The sequence below is a fragment of the Thamnophis elegans genome, chromosome 1 (genome assembly GCF_009769535.1).
Source record: "Thamnophis elegans isolate rThaEle1 chromosome 1, rThaEle1.pri, whole genome shotgun sequence".
Taxonomy (NCBI): Eukaryota; Metazoa; Chordata; class Lepidosauria; order Squamata; family Colubridae; genus Thamnophis; species Thamnophis elegans.
Genome location: NC_045541.1, coordinates 45,173,113 through 45,189,617, shown reverse-complemented (window position 1 = coordinate 45,189,617; position 16,505 = coordinate 45,173,113). Strand labels below are relative to the sequence as shown.

The 16,505-nt window shown below is 40.1% G+C and overlaps 1 protein-coding gene across 1 annotated transcript in view; it reads left to right on the top strand.

The window, feature by feature from the left end:
• The window catches only part of THSD7B (thrombospondin type 1 domain containing 7B), a 466,316-nt gene extending 451,106 nt beyond the window's left edge, over positions 1-15,210 (top strand). The window contains 4 exon segments of the mRNA XM_032209475.1: positions 6,497-6,579; positions 9,293-9,485; positions 11,798-11,885; positions 15,129-15,210. Of these exon segments, the coding sequence (XP_032065366.1) occupies positions 6,497-6,579; positions 9,293-9,485; positions 11,798-11,885; positions 15,129-15,210 (446 nt within the window).
• The last annotated feature ends 1,295 nt before the right edge of the window (positions 15,211-16,505 follow it).

The window sequence follows — 16,505 nt, the reverse complement described above, 5'->3', positions numbered from 1 at the left end:
AGTTCCCTTTGATTGGTTTTTTTGAAGTTGATGTTTTAAAGACTGATATGGTGGTTCTTCTGATTATTAATAGGAACCAGGGTCTCTCTTGAGTTGGAGTGAATATTTATCTCAAAAAGTAGAGCTTTGTTTATTGAAAAATGTAGCTTTGACAAAGCACATTTTTTCCCTATGAAATGCTCCTCTCTGCCTCAGAGGAACAAAAAAAAATCATTTGTATACTAAGAATCGCACAGTAACTACATTGCTCATTAGAGAGGGCAATACAGTAATCTGAAAGCAAAGGAGGAGTGTTCAAATATCTAGTCTGTAAGTGAGTAGAGCCTGGCACAGCTGAGGAGAAGAGAATTTATTTATGGAATTTTAATGAGAGACTGTTGTATATTTGGAGGACTCTGTTTGCAATTTTTCAGCAAGAGAATTGTGGAAAAAAATCACATCATTTAGTTTATTTCTCCATTATAGTGTTATAAATTTAATAGGAATGAAAATTAAGCCACCAAAAGCCATACTGTAATATAAATACCTTGTCCATGATCTTTTCAGTAAGAATGGACAAGGTTTCAAGGAGTGAGAGAGAGAGAGACAGAGAGAAATGGAGGTAGAGAGAGAAAAAAAATAAAGGTAGATATAGGGAATTATTGTGGCCCGGCAAGAGCTGTTGGAGCTGCCGACAGACTCCGATAGCGAGGGACCCTATGAGTCGGCTCTGGAAGATGTGGAGGACCCTGGGCAGGATTCAGACTCCGAGCAGAGACCAGAGAGGCTGGTTGGCCAACAGGAGGTGCTTGAGGCCTGGAGCAGTGGTGAAAGTCAAAGGGAGTTTGTCTCTGATGTCAGGCACTGGAGCAGTGGGGAGGAGCAAAGGGAGTTGGTCCCTGACGCCAGGCAGAGAAGGGCGGAGAAGCGAAAGCAGCAATTACGGAGACAGACTTATAGGAGATAATCAGGCCCAGGTGGTTGTGATTTGGCTCCTCCCAAGAGAGTATATAAGAAGAGACTTTGGGAGGAGACCTTTTGCAGGACACAACTGTTATACTAAGCTGGAGAAGCTCTTGTGTGTATCTCTTATCTGTGGGAGTCTGGGTTGCTGCCAAAGTCTTGTCTGTGAGTAAGGACTGTGAATGAAGCGTGGTTTACAGTAAGCTTATGTCGGCATGACTCACCGGACAGAGGGGGGGGGGTCAGAACAGGGAATTTAGAGGAATGGCATGAATCCATGCTTAAGAATGAAGCTGGGGCAATCACTTTCCTACTGAAGCAGTCCATCCTGATGAAATTAAATATTTATTGAATTTAGCTTCCTCTTTTGATGGTATGGGTGACATTTTTTTTCATTACTCCTCTAAATAATATGCTAAGGCTGGGGAAAAGGTAATGCAATATTACTGTCAACATTGCTTTATACCAGTCAACTATTGATGTGATTTTGCACTAAATATTTGTACTGGAAATTTCTGGAATGGTTGAAAAGAGAATATTTTTGTAGAGAGCTTTAGGGCAGGTCAAACATTATTATTCAATATTTAATTTTAGGTCAACCAACAGGAAGGTATGTTACATCTTCTAAAAGGACATGTTATACAATCTTCATAGTCTTTAAATCTGTTTGACCTAATTTCCAGAGTCCCCATTGATACATATTTAGTAATACTTATAGTCATATGATAATACATATGTATAGAAGTCATATGATAATATAGGTGGGTTAAATGTAACCAGTAGAAACAATGTTATGGGCTGTCTCCACCAAGGAGAAGTAAGTATATATGTTTCTTAAATGTCTCTCAATTGAGATCATCATCCCCACAGGTTGACCAAAATCTGTTACCTATTATGCTGTCTGAAAACGATACAGGTGTTTTATCACTACTCTTCATGGAATTGAGAAAAGCCTTAGAAGTACATTAGATAACTTGTGATCCATTGTACAATCTTTTCTGAGATATTTCCTTACCAAATATTCATGCACCCACACAGACCTCCATTGCACCCCCATGCAACCTCCCCCCACCCCCCGATGGTACCACTTGCACACCTCCATGCACTTACATATCCTCCCATATGGAGAGGGCATGTAAGAGTGCAGGACTGGTGGGAAAGGAGCCCAGAGATGCATATTTTTTCATATTTTTTCATTTTAATTTTATTTGTATGCCGCCCTTTTCCCTGAAAGGGACTCAGGGCGGCTCACAACTCAAAGGGAGGGGAAAAACAAACAAAGTTACAAAAACATAAAAAACCATGCATAATTAAAAAGCACAACAGTCATACCATTCGAAGTGGGGCAGCGAGTCTTTAGCCCCAGGCCTGTCGGAACAGCCAGGTTTTAAGGGCTATGTGGAAGGCCTGGAGGGTGGTGAGGGTACGAATCTCCACGAGGAGTTCGTTCCAGAGGGTCGGAGCAGCCACAGAGAAGGCCCTCCTCCGGGTAGTCGCCAGTCGACACTGGCCGGCTGATGGAATTTGGAGGAGGCCTAGTCTGTGGGATCTAATTGGTCTAGTGGAGGTAATTGGCAGTAGGCGGTCTCTCAAGTACCCAGATCCAATACCATGAAGGGCTTTGTAGGTGACAACTAGCACCTTGAAGCGTACCCGGAGATCAACAGGCAGCCAGTGCAGCTCGCGGAGGATAGGTGTTACGTGGGTGAACCGAGGCGCACCCACGATCGCTCGCGCGGCTGCATTCTGGACAAGCTGAAGTCGCCGAATACTCTTCAAGGGCAGCCCCATGTAGAGCATGTTGCAGTACTCCAGTCTGGAGGTCACAAGGGCACGAGTGACTGTTGTGAGAGCCTCCCGGTTCAGGTAGGGACGCAACTGGTGCACCAGGCGGACCTGGGCAAATGCCCCCCTGGTCATAGATGACAAATGGTGTTCAAAAGTCAGCTGTGGGTCCAGGAGGACTCCCAAGTTGCGGACCCTATCTGAGGGGTGTACTGTTTGACCCCCCAGCCTGAGAGGTGGAACACTTGGCCAATTAGTAGGAGGGAAGCACAGCAGCCACTCGGTCTTATCTGGATTGAGTACAAGCTTGTTAACCCCCATCCAGTCCCTAACAGCCTCGAGGCCCTGGCACATCACGTCCATCGCTTCATTGAGTTGGCACGGGGCGGACAGATACAGCTGTGTATCGTCCGCATACTGGTGGTATTTTATCCCGTGCCGTCGAATGATCTCACCCAGCGGTTTCATGTAGATATTAAAGAGGAGGGGGGACAGGACCGAACCCTGCGGCACCCCATACGTTAGGGGCCTAGGGGTCGATCTCTGCCCTCCGACCAACACCGACTGCGACCTGTCCGAGAAGTAAGAGGAGAACCACCGTAAGACAGTGCCTCCCACCCCCACCTCCCGCAGTCGTCGCAGAAGGATACCATGGTTGATGGTATCGAAAGCCGCAGAGAGGTCAAGGAGTACTAGGATGGAGGCATGACCTCCATCCCTGGCTCTCCAGAGATCATCGATCAATGCGACCAAAGCAGTTTCCGTGCTGTAGCCAGGCCTGAAACCCGACTGGAAGGGATCTAGATAACTGGTTTCCTCCAAGGACCGCTGGAGCTGAAAGGCCACCACCTTCTCAACAATCTTCCCCACAAAGGGGAGGTTGGAGACTGGACGATAGTTGTTTAAGATGGCTGGATCCAAAGATGGTTTCTTCAGGAGGGATCTCACCATCGCCGCCTTTAATGCGGGGGGAAAGACCCCCTCCCGAAGGGAGGCGGCAACAACCGCCTGGATCCAGCCCCGTGTCACCTCCCTGCTGTTAACAACCAGCCAGGAGGGGCACGGGTCCAGTACACATGTGGAGGCACTTACAGCTCTCATGGCCTTGTCCACGTCCTTAAGGGCAACAGCCTGAAAATCAATCCAGTGATGTCCTACCAGATTATCCCTTGGTGCCTCAGCTGGTTCTGCGGGATTGGAGTCCAGGTCCGCCCGAAGCTGAGCAACTTTATCCACGAGGAATTGGACGTAGTCCTCAGCTCTGCCTTGCAAAGGATCGCTCGTATCCCTCCTATTTAGATATTGCCTTGTGATGCTGAAAACCACTTAGGTGGCAAATGGGAGTTTAATTGAACAAGTAAATGTTTGGATAGTACCTTTAAAGATACAACAGTTTGGAAAGCTCAGGTCAAATAGACTGCTAAAAACACTCAAAAATTAAGTTCCAATTAGATTTTTTGGGCGGGGGGGTAGCTTAAAAGTTATTTCAAATCTAGAGGTTGTAAATATTTTTGAAGGGGGAAAAAGGGACTTCAGTTGTTGAATGGGACACAAATTCTCTACATATTCATGGAAGTTTTGCAGTCATGGCACTAGTCCAGTCTAAATTTTTGTGATCTGTTTAATGTGTATTTAGTAGAAGGCATTAGGCTTAGAATTGGAGTTTATAGCAGCTGAGCCTCATTTGGATATGCATTTTTAACCAACATCTAATGTTATATTTATTTCAACCAGCACACACTGTGCTGATCTTATAATAAAACTGTCACCTCTCTTATCTGTTCTTCTCCTGATACCAATAATATCTTAGACTTAGGAAAACTGCATATTATATTATGTCTTCAGTTCAAGTTGATTACAGATAATTAAAACTTTATTTAATAGTAATATTCTATAAACAGATAGCATACAATAGGATATAAGCAATTATTTACCTCTAAAGAGGTTTATCAACAAAGCTCTTCCATTAGAGGGAGGTGTATGGAGAGCAGAAGAGCTAATAATGGGTTTTTATTTTTTATTTTTTGGGGGGTGTTGATGACAAGAGGAACTGATGTGATCATTATTTGTTACTATATGATACTGGCTATGTATAGTATACATGTGGATTGTATGTTGTGAAAATGAAAATTAAAAAATATTTTTAAAAAACAAAGCTCTTCCATCATGCTTTATTGCAGACAGGAACAGTGAATCAAAGACAGCAAAGAGATGTAGAAAATTCTAATGCCATTGATGTCATATGAGGGTCATCCAAATTTGTGCAGCCCAAATACAGCAACCCTAGCTCTTTTTTCTCAGTGTCCTTCACTTCCTGGCTGCTTTTCTTCTAAGAAAGTAGCCTATTAGCCCTTTATTCAAATTCTAATATGGTAGCAAATACCTTTTCCTCACAAGAATCATCAAAAATACCTATGTCCATTTCTAACCTGTCTAACATTATAATGCTGAAGCGTGACAAAGACGTTTCCACTGTGTCAGTTTCATGCCTTGACCCTCACACCTTTGTTCTTAGGCAAATATTAAAAAGTTGCTTATTTGTTAGGAAATTGCCCTTGAGAGAAAAGAAAGTGGGAAATGGTAAGACATGCCCTTTCACCATCTCCTCTTTTATAAGGGCTTCCCATCTCACCTGGGATTGCCATTCAATCTCAGTGTATTCAACATACTACTGTGTATGTAGAATCTTTCATCTGATTAATATAGGGGCATTTCTAAGCAGAATGACAAGCGCTGTACTTTTTCCATATGCCATCTCAGGAGAAGTGGGCTGAGTCTTTGTAAACTTAAAAGGATGCACTTGAGATCAGTGGTGAAAGTCTTTTTTTTTAACTGCCTGTTCTGTGGGCTTGGCTTGGTGGTTGTGGCAGGGGAAGGATACTGCAAAATTTCCATTCCTACCCCATTCCAAGAATACTGCAAAATCCCAATTCCCTCCCCACTCCTGGGGAAAGGATATTGCAAAATCTCCATTCCCACCCCACTCTGGGGCCAGCCAGAGGTGGTGTTTTCCAGTTCTCCAAACTACTCAAAATTTCCACTACCGGTTCTACAGAACCTATCAGAACCTGCTGGATTTCACTCCTGCTTGGGATGCTTTAATTTTTAATTCTACGCCCCAACTCCTTCAATTTCTCATGTGCATTATAAGGATAAATGTCATCAGCTGTCAAGTGCCCACAATAAACTTATAATTATGCTGCATGTCTTTTGCCACAAATTTTTATTGTTGATATATTGATAAAAAAGTTGCTTCAAGACCATGTACTACATTATGCACTTTAAAAAAATTAACCATACTCTAATTTTTTTCCAGAACAAAATTGCAAAAAAAAATAAAAAAAAAAATGGGGGGGGGTTGGGGGAAGGGAAGATAAGTATCTAGTATAATATGCATAAAAATATTGAATCAAAAACCAGCAACTTAAGTTATTAAGTTATATATAAAGTTATATATATTTTGCCTGTTTTATTATTATAATATTTTTTATTATTTGTGCTTTGAAACTCTCATTTGTCATATTCATATTTTTATCTCTCTCTATATAAAAATATTGGTTGTATACGTTAAAAATACAGAGACTCCAAGTACGAGACTTTTCACAGGGCAGAATGGATGCTAAAACGTCCTCTGCCAGCGTGTCTGAGGAATAATGTAAATGTACTGTTTTCAAAAGCAGCGTTTCACTACAGCAAATAACCAGCAGATATTCCTAACTCATTTTTGAATGGTACCTTTGATGATTTCTCTTGACAATTGTTCTTGCAGGGGGCTGCTCTCTGCAGCTACAGCCGGCTACAACCAGGCATTGCAACCCAGCCTGCAAGAAACCCTTCTCATTCTGTACACAGGTAATTCAGACAGCGCCCTTTACTTCACTAGAAAAAACCAATTATTTTTAGAATGTAAAACAAAGCAAAATCAAAAAAAGCTCCCAACAGACTAGAGGTCTAATCGGGCATGCACAACCCATTCAGTTAATTTTAATATATAGCCTTACAGACAAAAGGGAATGTGTGAAGAAAACATATATGTGGGAAACTTGCAAGTAAATACATCCTTCTTTTCACAGAAATTCAACTTGGAACATGAAAGACAGGTTGTAAATATAGAAATGTAGAAGCTGCGAACGAAAGAAACCTATAAATGTTCACCTCCAGTGAGATCAGGAACGCAACGCCTTCCCATGTGAAGCATAACCATTTGTGTTCTTATAGTCCTTTGGGATTTCTTTGGAACACTGAAATGAAACAACAGACCTCCTACAATGTTTTTTTTTATTCATCTGTACCCTGCCCTTATTATTTTATAAGTAACTCAAGGCAGCCAACATACCTAATATTCCTTCCTCCTCATATTTTCCCCCAATAACCCTATGAGTGAATTGGGATGAAAAAGAACAACTGGCCCAAAGTCATCTAGGCAGATTTCATTTCTAAGGTGGGACTAGAAGTCAGTCTCCTGGTTTTTAACCTGGTGCCTTAAGAACTAGACCAAGGGTATTCATTTTAACTGTGTTTTAAAATACAGTTTGATACAGTCTCTCCCTCTCCCTCTCTCTCTCCCCCTCCCTCCCCCCCTCTCTATTCATCTCCATCCTCATCCCTCTATTTGCATCCCATCTTTATTTATTATTTTCTATCAATTTTCTCTCTCCTCTGCCTTTTAATTCTGAGCTTAAGGGAAAAGGAAGCAACCCAAGTTACTTCCTCCAATGATTATAAGCAAAGAAAAAGGTCATTGACTGACATGGGTGGAAAATAATAAGTAAGTAAGTAAGTAAGTAAGTAAGTAAGTAAGTAAGTAAGTAAGTAAGTAAGTAAATAACCAACCAACCAACCAACCAACCAAGCCAATGATCAAGCACAATGCTTGATCTTTCAGTCCAAGCTTTCAGTCCATGGGGAGGTTATCCTGCCCCATATCTTGATTTTTGGAAGACAGTTTGGTATCCACACCTGATCCTCTATTTTGGGAGGCAGAAGCACAATAAAATTGCATTGGTCTCTTGACAGCTGCTACAATTGATAGGTTCCCTATATCATTATATAAGCTCCTTGAAAAGTTAACAGTGAGACAATTGTTGCTGCTTCACAGTGTCTTCACAGCGTTAAATCTGTGTCACATCTGTTTATCTAGAACCTTCTGGATCCACATGAGAGGACATATGTGTTTTCTCACATCATCCATCCATATAGGAACCCCTTTCATGGATTTTTTCCCTGGATGGTGATATGACAATACACCTCAACATAAAATAGATTTCAAAAACTCCCAGATAAATATGAAGTGAAAAATATCCCAAGGATCTAAAATGCATAGTAAAAAAAGAGAAGTATTTGTTACAGACTAACCCTTTTGAGAATTTGCATGGGTATTTTTTTAGATTTTAATTCTGCCTTTAATGGGTTTTTAAATCAAGGCAGCGAACATACTTAATAATCCTTCCTATTTTCCCTACAAGAACCCTGGGAGTTGGCTTTCATGCCTAAGTCAGAACTAGAACTTGCCATCTCCTGGCTTCTAGCCTGTTGCCTCATCCACTGCAGTATATCGAATTGGCTCTCAAACTGTATTTTAAAACACAGTTAAACAGCCTTTTGGAGGACTGTTACCTGGTCTGATTTCATGCTAAGGACAAATCCATACACCCTCCAAACAAGAAGACCACCCATTAACCATTTTCCAAACACAACACCACACTCCTCTGCCTGTATCTCAGTATCCTTCTGCAGCTGAGGGCAGCTGAAGGTTTTACACTCTGCAAATGGTGTGTTCCCTAAAATCTCACATCAAAACGCTATATGGAGGAAAGCTAAAGTATATTGATGTGCCTCCAGTTCTTGCCTGAAATAACATCTTGTTCTTTTTATATTGTTAGTTGCCCAGAATTGTGAATTTAAGATGGGCAGTTATATTAATTGAAAGAGTTCATTCTCTCTCCCACTCTCCCTCCCTCCCCCTCCCCCCCTCTCTTTCTCCATCCCTCTATTTGTATCCCATCTTTATTATTTTCTATCAATCAGTACATTAGCATGTTGAAACACAGAAACTCTGCTTTTACTTTGAAACCCATATACAGCCTTACCATCAAATTTGAAATAATTAAATGTTGATGCATATCACGATGCAAGTCCTATGCGTTTATTCTAAATAGATGTCAAGTCAAGCTGGCCACCCGTCCTTCCACACAGAATTGCAGCCTTAAATGAACAATATCTTATTTGAGAGGGAAAACGTTTTACTTTCATCGCTGCAGGGTTTTCAGCTGGGTTCTTTCGGCAAGATGAATTTTTGTGTTCAGTGATTCTGTTGCAACCCATTTATCCAGGCTCATTAAAAGAAGGAACAGGCACTCCATTGTTCTGTTATACTTAGTATGACTCAAACAGTTTTGAAAGGTATTGGCAATTTACAGTAAGTCCTTGGTCTAGGTTGGGCTTTCAGTTAAAACAATAAAGGCACCTGGCATTAGATTAACTGGGGTGCACCCAGCAGCCCCCCAGCAGAAACATTTTCTGGGGACGAATTAATTTCTGAACCACCTTTCTCCTTGTTACCTAGGGTGGCATCTGTGGCTGTGAGAGAGGCTACACTGAAATAATGAGATCAAATGGCTTCCTGGATTACTGCATGAAAATACCCGGTTTAGCAGATAAGAAAGCTGATGTTAAAACAAATGCTGCCAAGCATAAACCTATCAATTCCAAAATGCATGACATTTTCAAAGGATGGTCAATTCAGCCTTTTAACCCAGGTAAAAATAACAAATTGTGTCATGATGTTCTGTCTCCTCTCTTTCTCTTTCTCTCTTAATTTGAAAAGTAAGCTTCATGCTCAGTGAATCACATAACCAGAAACTACACTAGAGGATATACAAACTCTCATTTGTAATATAATCATATGAATATCATTAGCATAAAATTGTGCAAGAGCATTATTCTGTAGCATGACCTGGGATTTCAGTTTACAATGCTGAAGCTAATGACATTCCCTTCACTGATTAATCAGAAATATAAGTAGGAGAGATTCTCATATAAGGAGGAGAGAGAAAAACATAAAAGGTCAACGTAAAGCATTTCTTGATACCTGTGATCTGTGTTCAACTCCAAATGTAGCTGCCAAACACTGCAATGTTATAGTGCAGTTATAATCAAATAACAAGTTGGAATCGTGCAATTGCAGGATTCCTGCTGTTCGGTATATTTTCCATTATTCATGATGGCTACAAGGACTGTAAATGCAGAAGAAGGTTGTTTATCTACTGCTATGCAGATGAAGCTGTTGACCATTCTTCTAAAGTGAGACCTTCTCATAATGATCACCAGGTTCCTTCCTCTTGTCCTCCACTTAATGGTTAGTTTGCTGATTTGTATTATATGATTTCCCTCATGAATTTAAAGGGAACACTCATTTCTTCCATAATTTCCTGCAGCCCAATGCCTTGAGGTATATTGGGCTGAGAAAGAGAGAGACCAAATCACACAGGGAGCTTCCAAGGCTGAAGGCGAAGTTGAACTTCATCTCCTTAGTCATAGTACAACACTTTCACCTGACCCTCACAGATGATATATAGCTGCTTTGATAACATTTTACTTCACCTCAAAGATTCCCTTATCAGCCATTTGCAAGAACACTTTCCATGTGCTCTTAAAATTCTAAGTAGTCCACTGGCTGAAATATATTTCTTACCCTACCTATCCTGTCCGCCAAAGAGTGGCAGACATCTGGAAGTGGTGCGTAACAAATTGTGACATGAGCTAATGGCATTGCGTGTATCTGTGATAAACCTGTAGCCTTGGATGGTGAGCTATTATTCTTCTGATTACATGGAGATAAAATAGAGCAGGGGTGTCAAACTGGTGGCTGACGGGCCGGATGTATCCATGCCCACCTCGGCTCTGCAAGCAATGGTGGGTTCCTACCAGTTCAGCCTGGTTCGGCTGAACCGGTAGTGGTTTGGCGGCCTGGGCTGCTGGAACCAGCAGCGACCCAGGCCTACACTGCCCCCAAACCAGTTCTCTGGGAGAGGCCATCTTGTTTTTCACTTCTGTGCATGCACAGAACAATTTTTATTGCACTGTGCATGTGTAGAAATCACACACATGCAGCGCACCCATAAGCGAACCGGCAGTAGTCCCTGCCAGAACCCACCCTGTCCACAAAGGCAAAAAATGTTGCGATACTTAAACACATTCAGGGACTCTTTGCCTGGTAGGAATTTTTAGAAATCCCAAGACCTGGAGGATATCATGTTAGACGAGGACAGAATCAGTGTAAAAGGAACTCACACAGCTACAGGTAGTCCTTGGTTTACGACCACAACTGAGCCCAAAGTTTCTGCTGCTAAGCAAAAACAGTTAAGTCAGTTTTGCCCACTTTATGACCTTTCTTGCCACGGTTGCCAAGTGAATCACTACAGGGTTACAGGGTTGTTAAGTGAATTCAGATTCACTATTGACTTTGATTGCACCAACAGGTGATCACATGACCTTGGGCCACTGCAACAATCATACCAGTTTCCAAGCATTCAAAGGTTGATCATGTTACCCTGGGGAGGCTGCTATAGTTATAAGTGTGAATAACAGGCGTAGGTTACCTTTTTAAGTTCCATTGTAACTTTAAAGAGTCAATAAATGAATGTTGCAAGTAGAGAACTACTTGTATATGCATAAAGGTTATTTTCAAGAGAGAGAGGCTCTGAACACTGATATAGCCATACCTATTAGCATTTTTCAGAATATCTCACTCTAGGAAAGCGCAATCCCATTTTTTCAGAAAAACCAACAACCCTAATTAAAATGTACTTAAGCGTACAGAACTGTAAACAATATACTCAAATGTACACAAAGGCCATATTTGCCCTTCTTTTCTCCTAAGATGCAACTTCCCTGGTAGCTCTGTTTATTTAACATGATTCTTTGGTTGTTTCTATATAGATTGTCATGGTTCGTAGATTCAGGCAAATTCAGGAAGTAATGGTTACAAGGTTTTCCTATTTTTAACAGACAGAAAATAAGCAAAATATACACCTCGTGTCAAATGTATTATTTTGTTCCCCTTTCTCAGATGGAAAACTTAAAATCTGGGTATATGGAGTATCAGCTGGCGGATTTCTCATTATAGTTTTCCTAATCTTCACCTCCTATCTTCTTTGGTATGTATTCTGTGCTTGATTCTAACCCTGTTAATTTCGAGATGTTGGATTCACATTCAGTCATTTGGAAATAAATTAGAATTCATTCATTGGTATCAAAGTTACAAATAGCTTTCAGAGATTAAAATTCTGAGGTTACTTTATATTCTCTGTAATTAGAAAGCTAAGTATCACTTGAAAACCTTTTCATCTGCTCACATTATTTATTGGTTTAGTTTAGCCTATCATCCTGAAAGGATGCTCCAATCCTTTTATTTGGGTTGTCTCAAAGGTGCTTTTTCAAGAGGCAACTGGACTTTCTGGTTTTGAAGACATTTCACTTCTCATCCAAGAAGCTTCTTCAGCTCTGATTGGATAGAGGGGAATGGAAGGATTTATACTCCTTGCAGACAGCTGGTCATTTGCATTCTTTTAGCGAGTCGTTAAGGCCACCTGGAGGTTTATCTGTGTCACCAGGATCACCTGAATGGTGCAAATGGGTGTGGAGCCTTCTTTGGAACTTTTTAAAGGACTGTGTTGTAGACTGGTGATAGATGATGTTGTATCCCTCCCCATCTGTTGAGAGAGGGCTGTTCAATAGATGGCCTCTCTAAAAGAATGCAAATGACCTGCTGTCTGCAAGGAATATAAATCCATTCAAGAAACTTCTTGAATGAGAAGTGAACATGTTCAAAGAAAAACAAGAAAGTCTAGTTGTCTCTTCAAAAAACACCTTTGGGATAACTATGACCTGGTTGGCTGAGAATCGCCTAGACATTTTATTTAGGTTGATATGTATGTATGTATGTATGTATGTATGTATGTATGTATGTATGTATTTATTTATTTATTTATATATATTCTTTTTACGACTCTTTAATACCTTTATTCGGAGTGGAGTCAGAGTGACTGACTGGAGCAGATATTTTCTCTTTGAGCCCTGATAGAGAAACATCTGCTACTCCCTAGGATTGAACTCTCAACCTTCCAAGTGGGAGGCAAGTGTCTTCACCTCTACACCACCATGGCACTATATACGTACATATAGACAGACAGATATATTCATATCCACTCAAGTCCAAGAGAAGAGGATAAGGTGTGCAGATAGAGTTTTATTCAATGATATCACCATATTAGTTCTTAACTGATAAAAAGTTTTTCGTTTTAGTAGTAGTTTGTCTCTTCTTTTTTAGGAACTATTATGAAATGGCTCTGGACAAATGGGCCTGTGGAAGACTAGAGAATTGAATATATCTTATTTTACTATAACAAATACCAAGATAATTTGGAGCAACATTTATTTATCAAATTTATACACTTCCCCCATCTCAATGTCTAAGTGACTCTGGGCAGTTCCTATTAATAAAAGTATTTTATTAGTTATTTTCACTATTACATAGCTAAAACTGCTTATTTTAATTTGTATTTTAAAACTTGATTTAATTTTAAAAAATAAGCCTTCTACATAGCATTTTGATTCTCAAATACACATACATACAGGTCTTTTTTTAAGATTCCAACTACATTGCTGAATTCATCCTTCAACAGCAAATATTTATTTATTTATTTATTTCCCATCTTTATTATTTTTACAAATAACTCAAGGCATTGAACAATTCCAACACACCTTCCTCTTCCTGTTTTCCCCACAAATGTGTTAATAAAAGGTTGGGGCAATATTCTTTGATTCAGGGAAACTGTAATCCCACTTATTCAAATATTTTAAGAGCTATGGGAAAGATAAGATTGTTGTATCATGATTTTACTTTAGTGAATAGGGTTAATTTTTATGAGGGTATTTTCTTTTAATGGTGGTTCAGGGAGAAATACTGTTTTAGGTCCTTTTCGACTATCCAAAGGCTTATGACATTTTATTGCTGTACTAGGTCATCCAAAAATGGTGGAAAATCATGTCATTTTTAGGGATTCGTCATTGAATTTATACAGTGTAGTCCTCAAGGGCTGCAAAAAGAAATGGGGTATACAGGTAGGCCTCAACCTACAACCACAATTGACCCCAACATTTTTGTTGCTAAGCAAGACAGTTTTGTCCTATTTTTCTACCTTTCTTGCCACCGTTGTTAAGTGAATCTGGCTTCCCCATTCACTTGGTTTGTCAGAAGACCGCAAAGGTTGATCACATGACCCTAGGATACTGCAACCATCATAAATATGAGTCAGTTGCAGAACATCTGAGTTTTGCTCACATGACCAATGGGCGTGCCAATTTTTTCAGCTTTCAATTTCCAAACATCAGGGATGCTCAAAAGTTGTGACATGCCTTGGGGATTGTAAAAATATTTTGGCTACCTTAATATAATTTGGTGGTGCAATGGTTGGAGTGCATTACTGCAGGCTACTTCTGCTGACTTCTGGCTGCCAGCAGTTCAGCAGTTCGATTCTCACTGGCTCAAAGTTGACTCAGCCTTCTCTCCTTCTGAGGTCAGTAAAATGAGGCCCCAGATTATTGTTGGGGACAATATGCTGACTTTGTAAACAACTTAGAGAGGGCTATAAACAGTGGTGGCTTCCGGATCCCGTTGCAACCGGCGTCCTCCACATGAACTTGTGTAGTGGGCATGCACACGTGCGCAGCATGCGCATGCATCCTATCCTCCAGCAATACCTCCGTGATGCTCCAACTGCTCAGCGGAGCATCACGCAGGCACTGTAAGCACCGTGCACGGAAACTCTGAAGAGTTTAAAGACAGGTAAGGACGACGGGCAGGCGGGTGGCCCTCCGGAGCACTGTACCGGAACAGTACCCGGTACTCCGGGCAGGCCCCGTACCGGGACGTACTTCCTGCAACTCACCACAAAGCACTGTGAAGCATTGTATAAGTCTAAGTGCTATTGCTATAATTTAGATGTGCCTGGTAGGTAACTACATAAATATCATAACTTTTTAACATTTTGTTTGTTTCATGTCTGCAATTTTAAGTGTGAAAAATGGTCATAACTCATTTTTTCCAGTGCCGTTGTAACTTCAGACGGTGACTAAATGAATGGTTATAAGTCAAGGGCTACCTGTATGCATTTCTCAAATAGCCCCAATTCTATGGTTTCTACCTATGGCCTATGCGTGCGGGGGGATTTAAAATAACTTCAATTTAGCCTCCCAGTTTTGAAAAGGGAAACCTTTTCAAAGGTTTAATTTTGGAGTTTAACTTTGCCTGGATTTAAGATGAGGGTTTAACTTTGCCTGGATTGTGCCCCTCACCTGTTTGGTTTCCTTAACGAATGAATGTTTTTCTTTCTTTTCAGCAAAAAACCAAAACAGCCACAACATACTCCTCCTCCACCGAAGTGTCTGACTTTAGCCTACGATGGAGATGTTGATATGTAAGATGGAAACTACCACCCAAATGTAGACATTGACTGCCTTAACCGCTGTCCCCCACCCCACCCCCGCCTCTTTTGATACAAGATTCCAGCTGATGAGTTTTTGGGTTTTATTTTTTTTTCTTTGGGAGAATCTGGCATCTGATATACCAGTAATTCGGCAGAATCTTAACTTCTAAACTTGACCGGTTTTACCTTTTAGCATATCTGAAACATGGTATATCTTTATGACTCTTCCCCAGAGGGGACCTCAGAATTACATCTCTTCCTTTTTAACCATTGGAATATGGACAAATAAGAAGTTCTACAGTCTTCTACTGATTATTTTTTAATTTTTTGAAAGCATGACAATCCTGTGCGGGGGGGAGATAAAATTACATTTACTGTAAAGGACAAACTGGACGCTATGTCATTATGCACTATATTAGTGCAAAGTTTCTTTTTTCTTCACCACTTTCAACAATGAGTTTTCTAGAGTTTATATTTGAGTTACATTTGAAACTATCGAAAGATCCAGAGTTCCTTGATTTCCAGACTGACTCAGTTTCTTAGATCACAAAATAATCTGATTTTCCTTCTGCCAAAGGAGATAACAATAAACCAGAAATTTTGCAGCATATAATCCAGGCCATTTTTTTTAATTCATGAGAAGGTTTTTCTTTCTTCCTTGTTGGACAAACATATTAATGATTAAGGAAGTGAGAAGAGGATTGTTTTAAATTGGTATCGAGCCATTTAGGTACATTTTAACTATTGAAAACTTTAATTCAGTTGGTTAATATACATTCTGATTTTGTAATTTAAATTTTATTACCTGCAATTATTTATTATTCTTTTTTAAAAAAAATAATTCTCTGACTTTTATTTATTACACACACAGATACACACAAACAAGCTGTTTGTACAAGATCTTGCTTTTTAAAAAAGTTTACAAGTCTACATTTGGAACATCTTGAAGAAGATACGTATGTGTAGTAGTAAATGTTGCAAGTACAAAAGTGCCATCTTGTGGTATTGACATGTATTTATACATAAATAAATAAAAACCTAAAGGGTGTGGGGATGTTGATGCAAATGCATTGCAATGTCTGTTATTAAAAAAAGATTTTGCATTTTGTCCTTGGAGATCATAGCCTAATCAAACTATAATTATGAGCAAACTCTGAGAAAGGGAGACTCAGAATGGATTCCTGAAGTAATTACACATTATAAATTCATTAAGGGAATCCCAATATGTTTCCAGCTGAAATTATTGTTCATTAGGCACACATTGTTTCTGAATAAAAATATATCAGATCT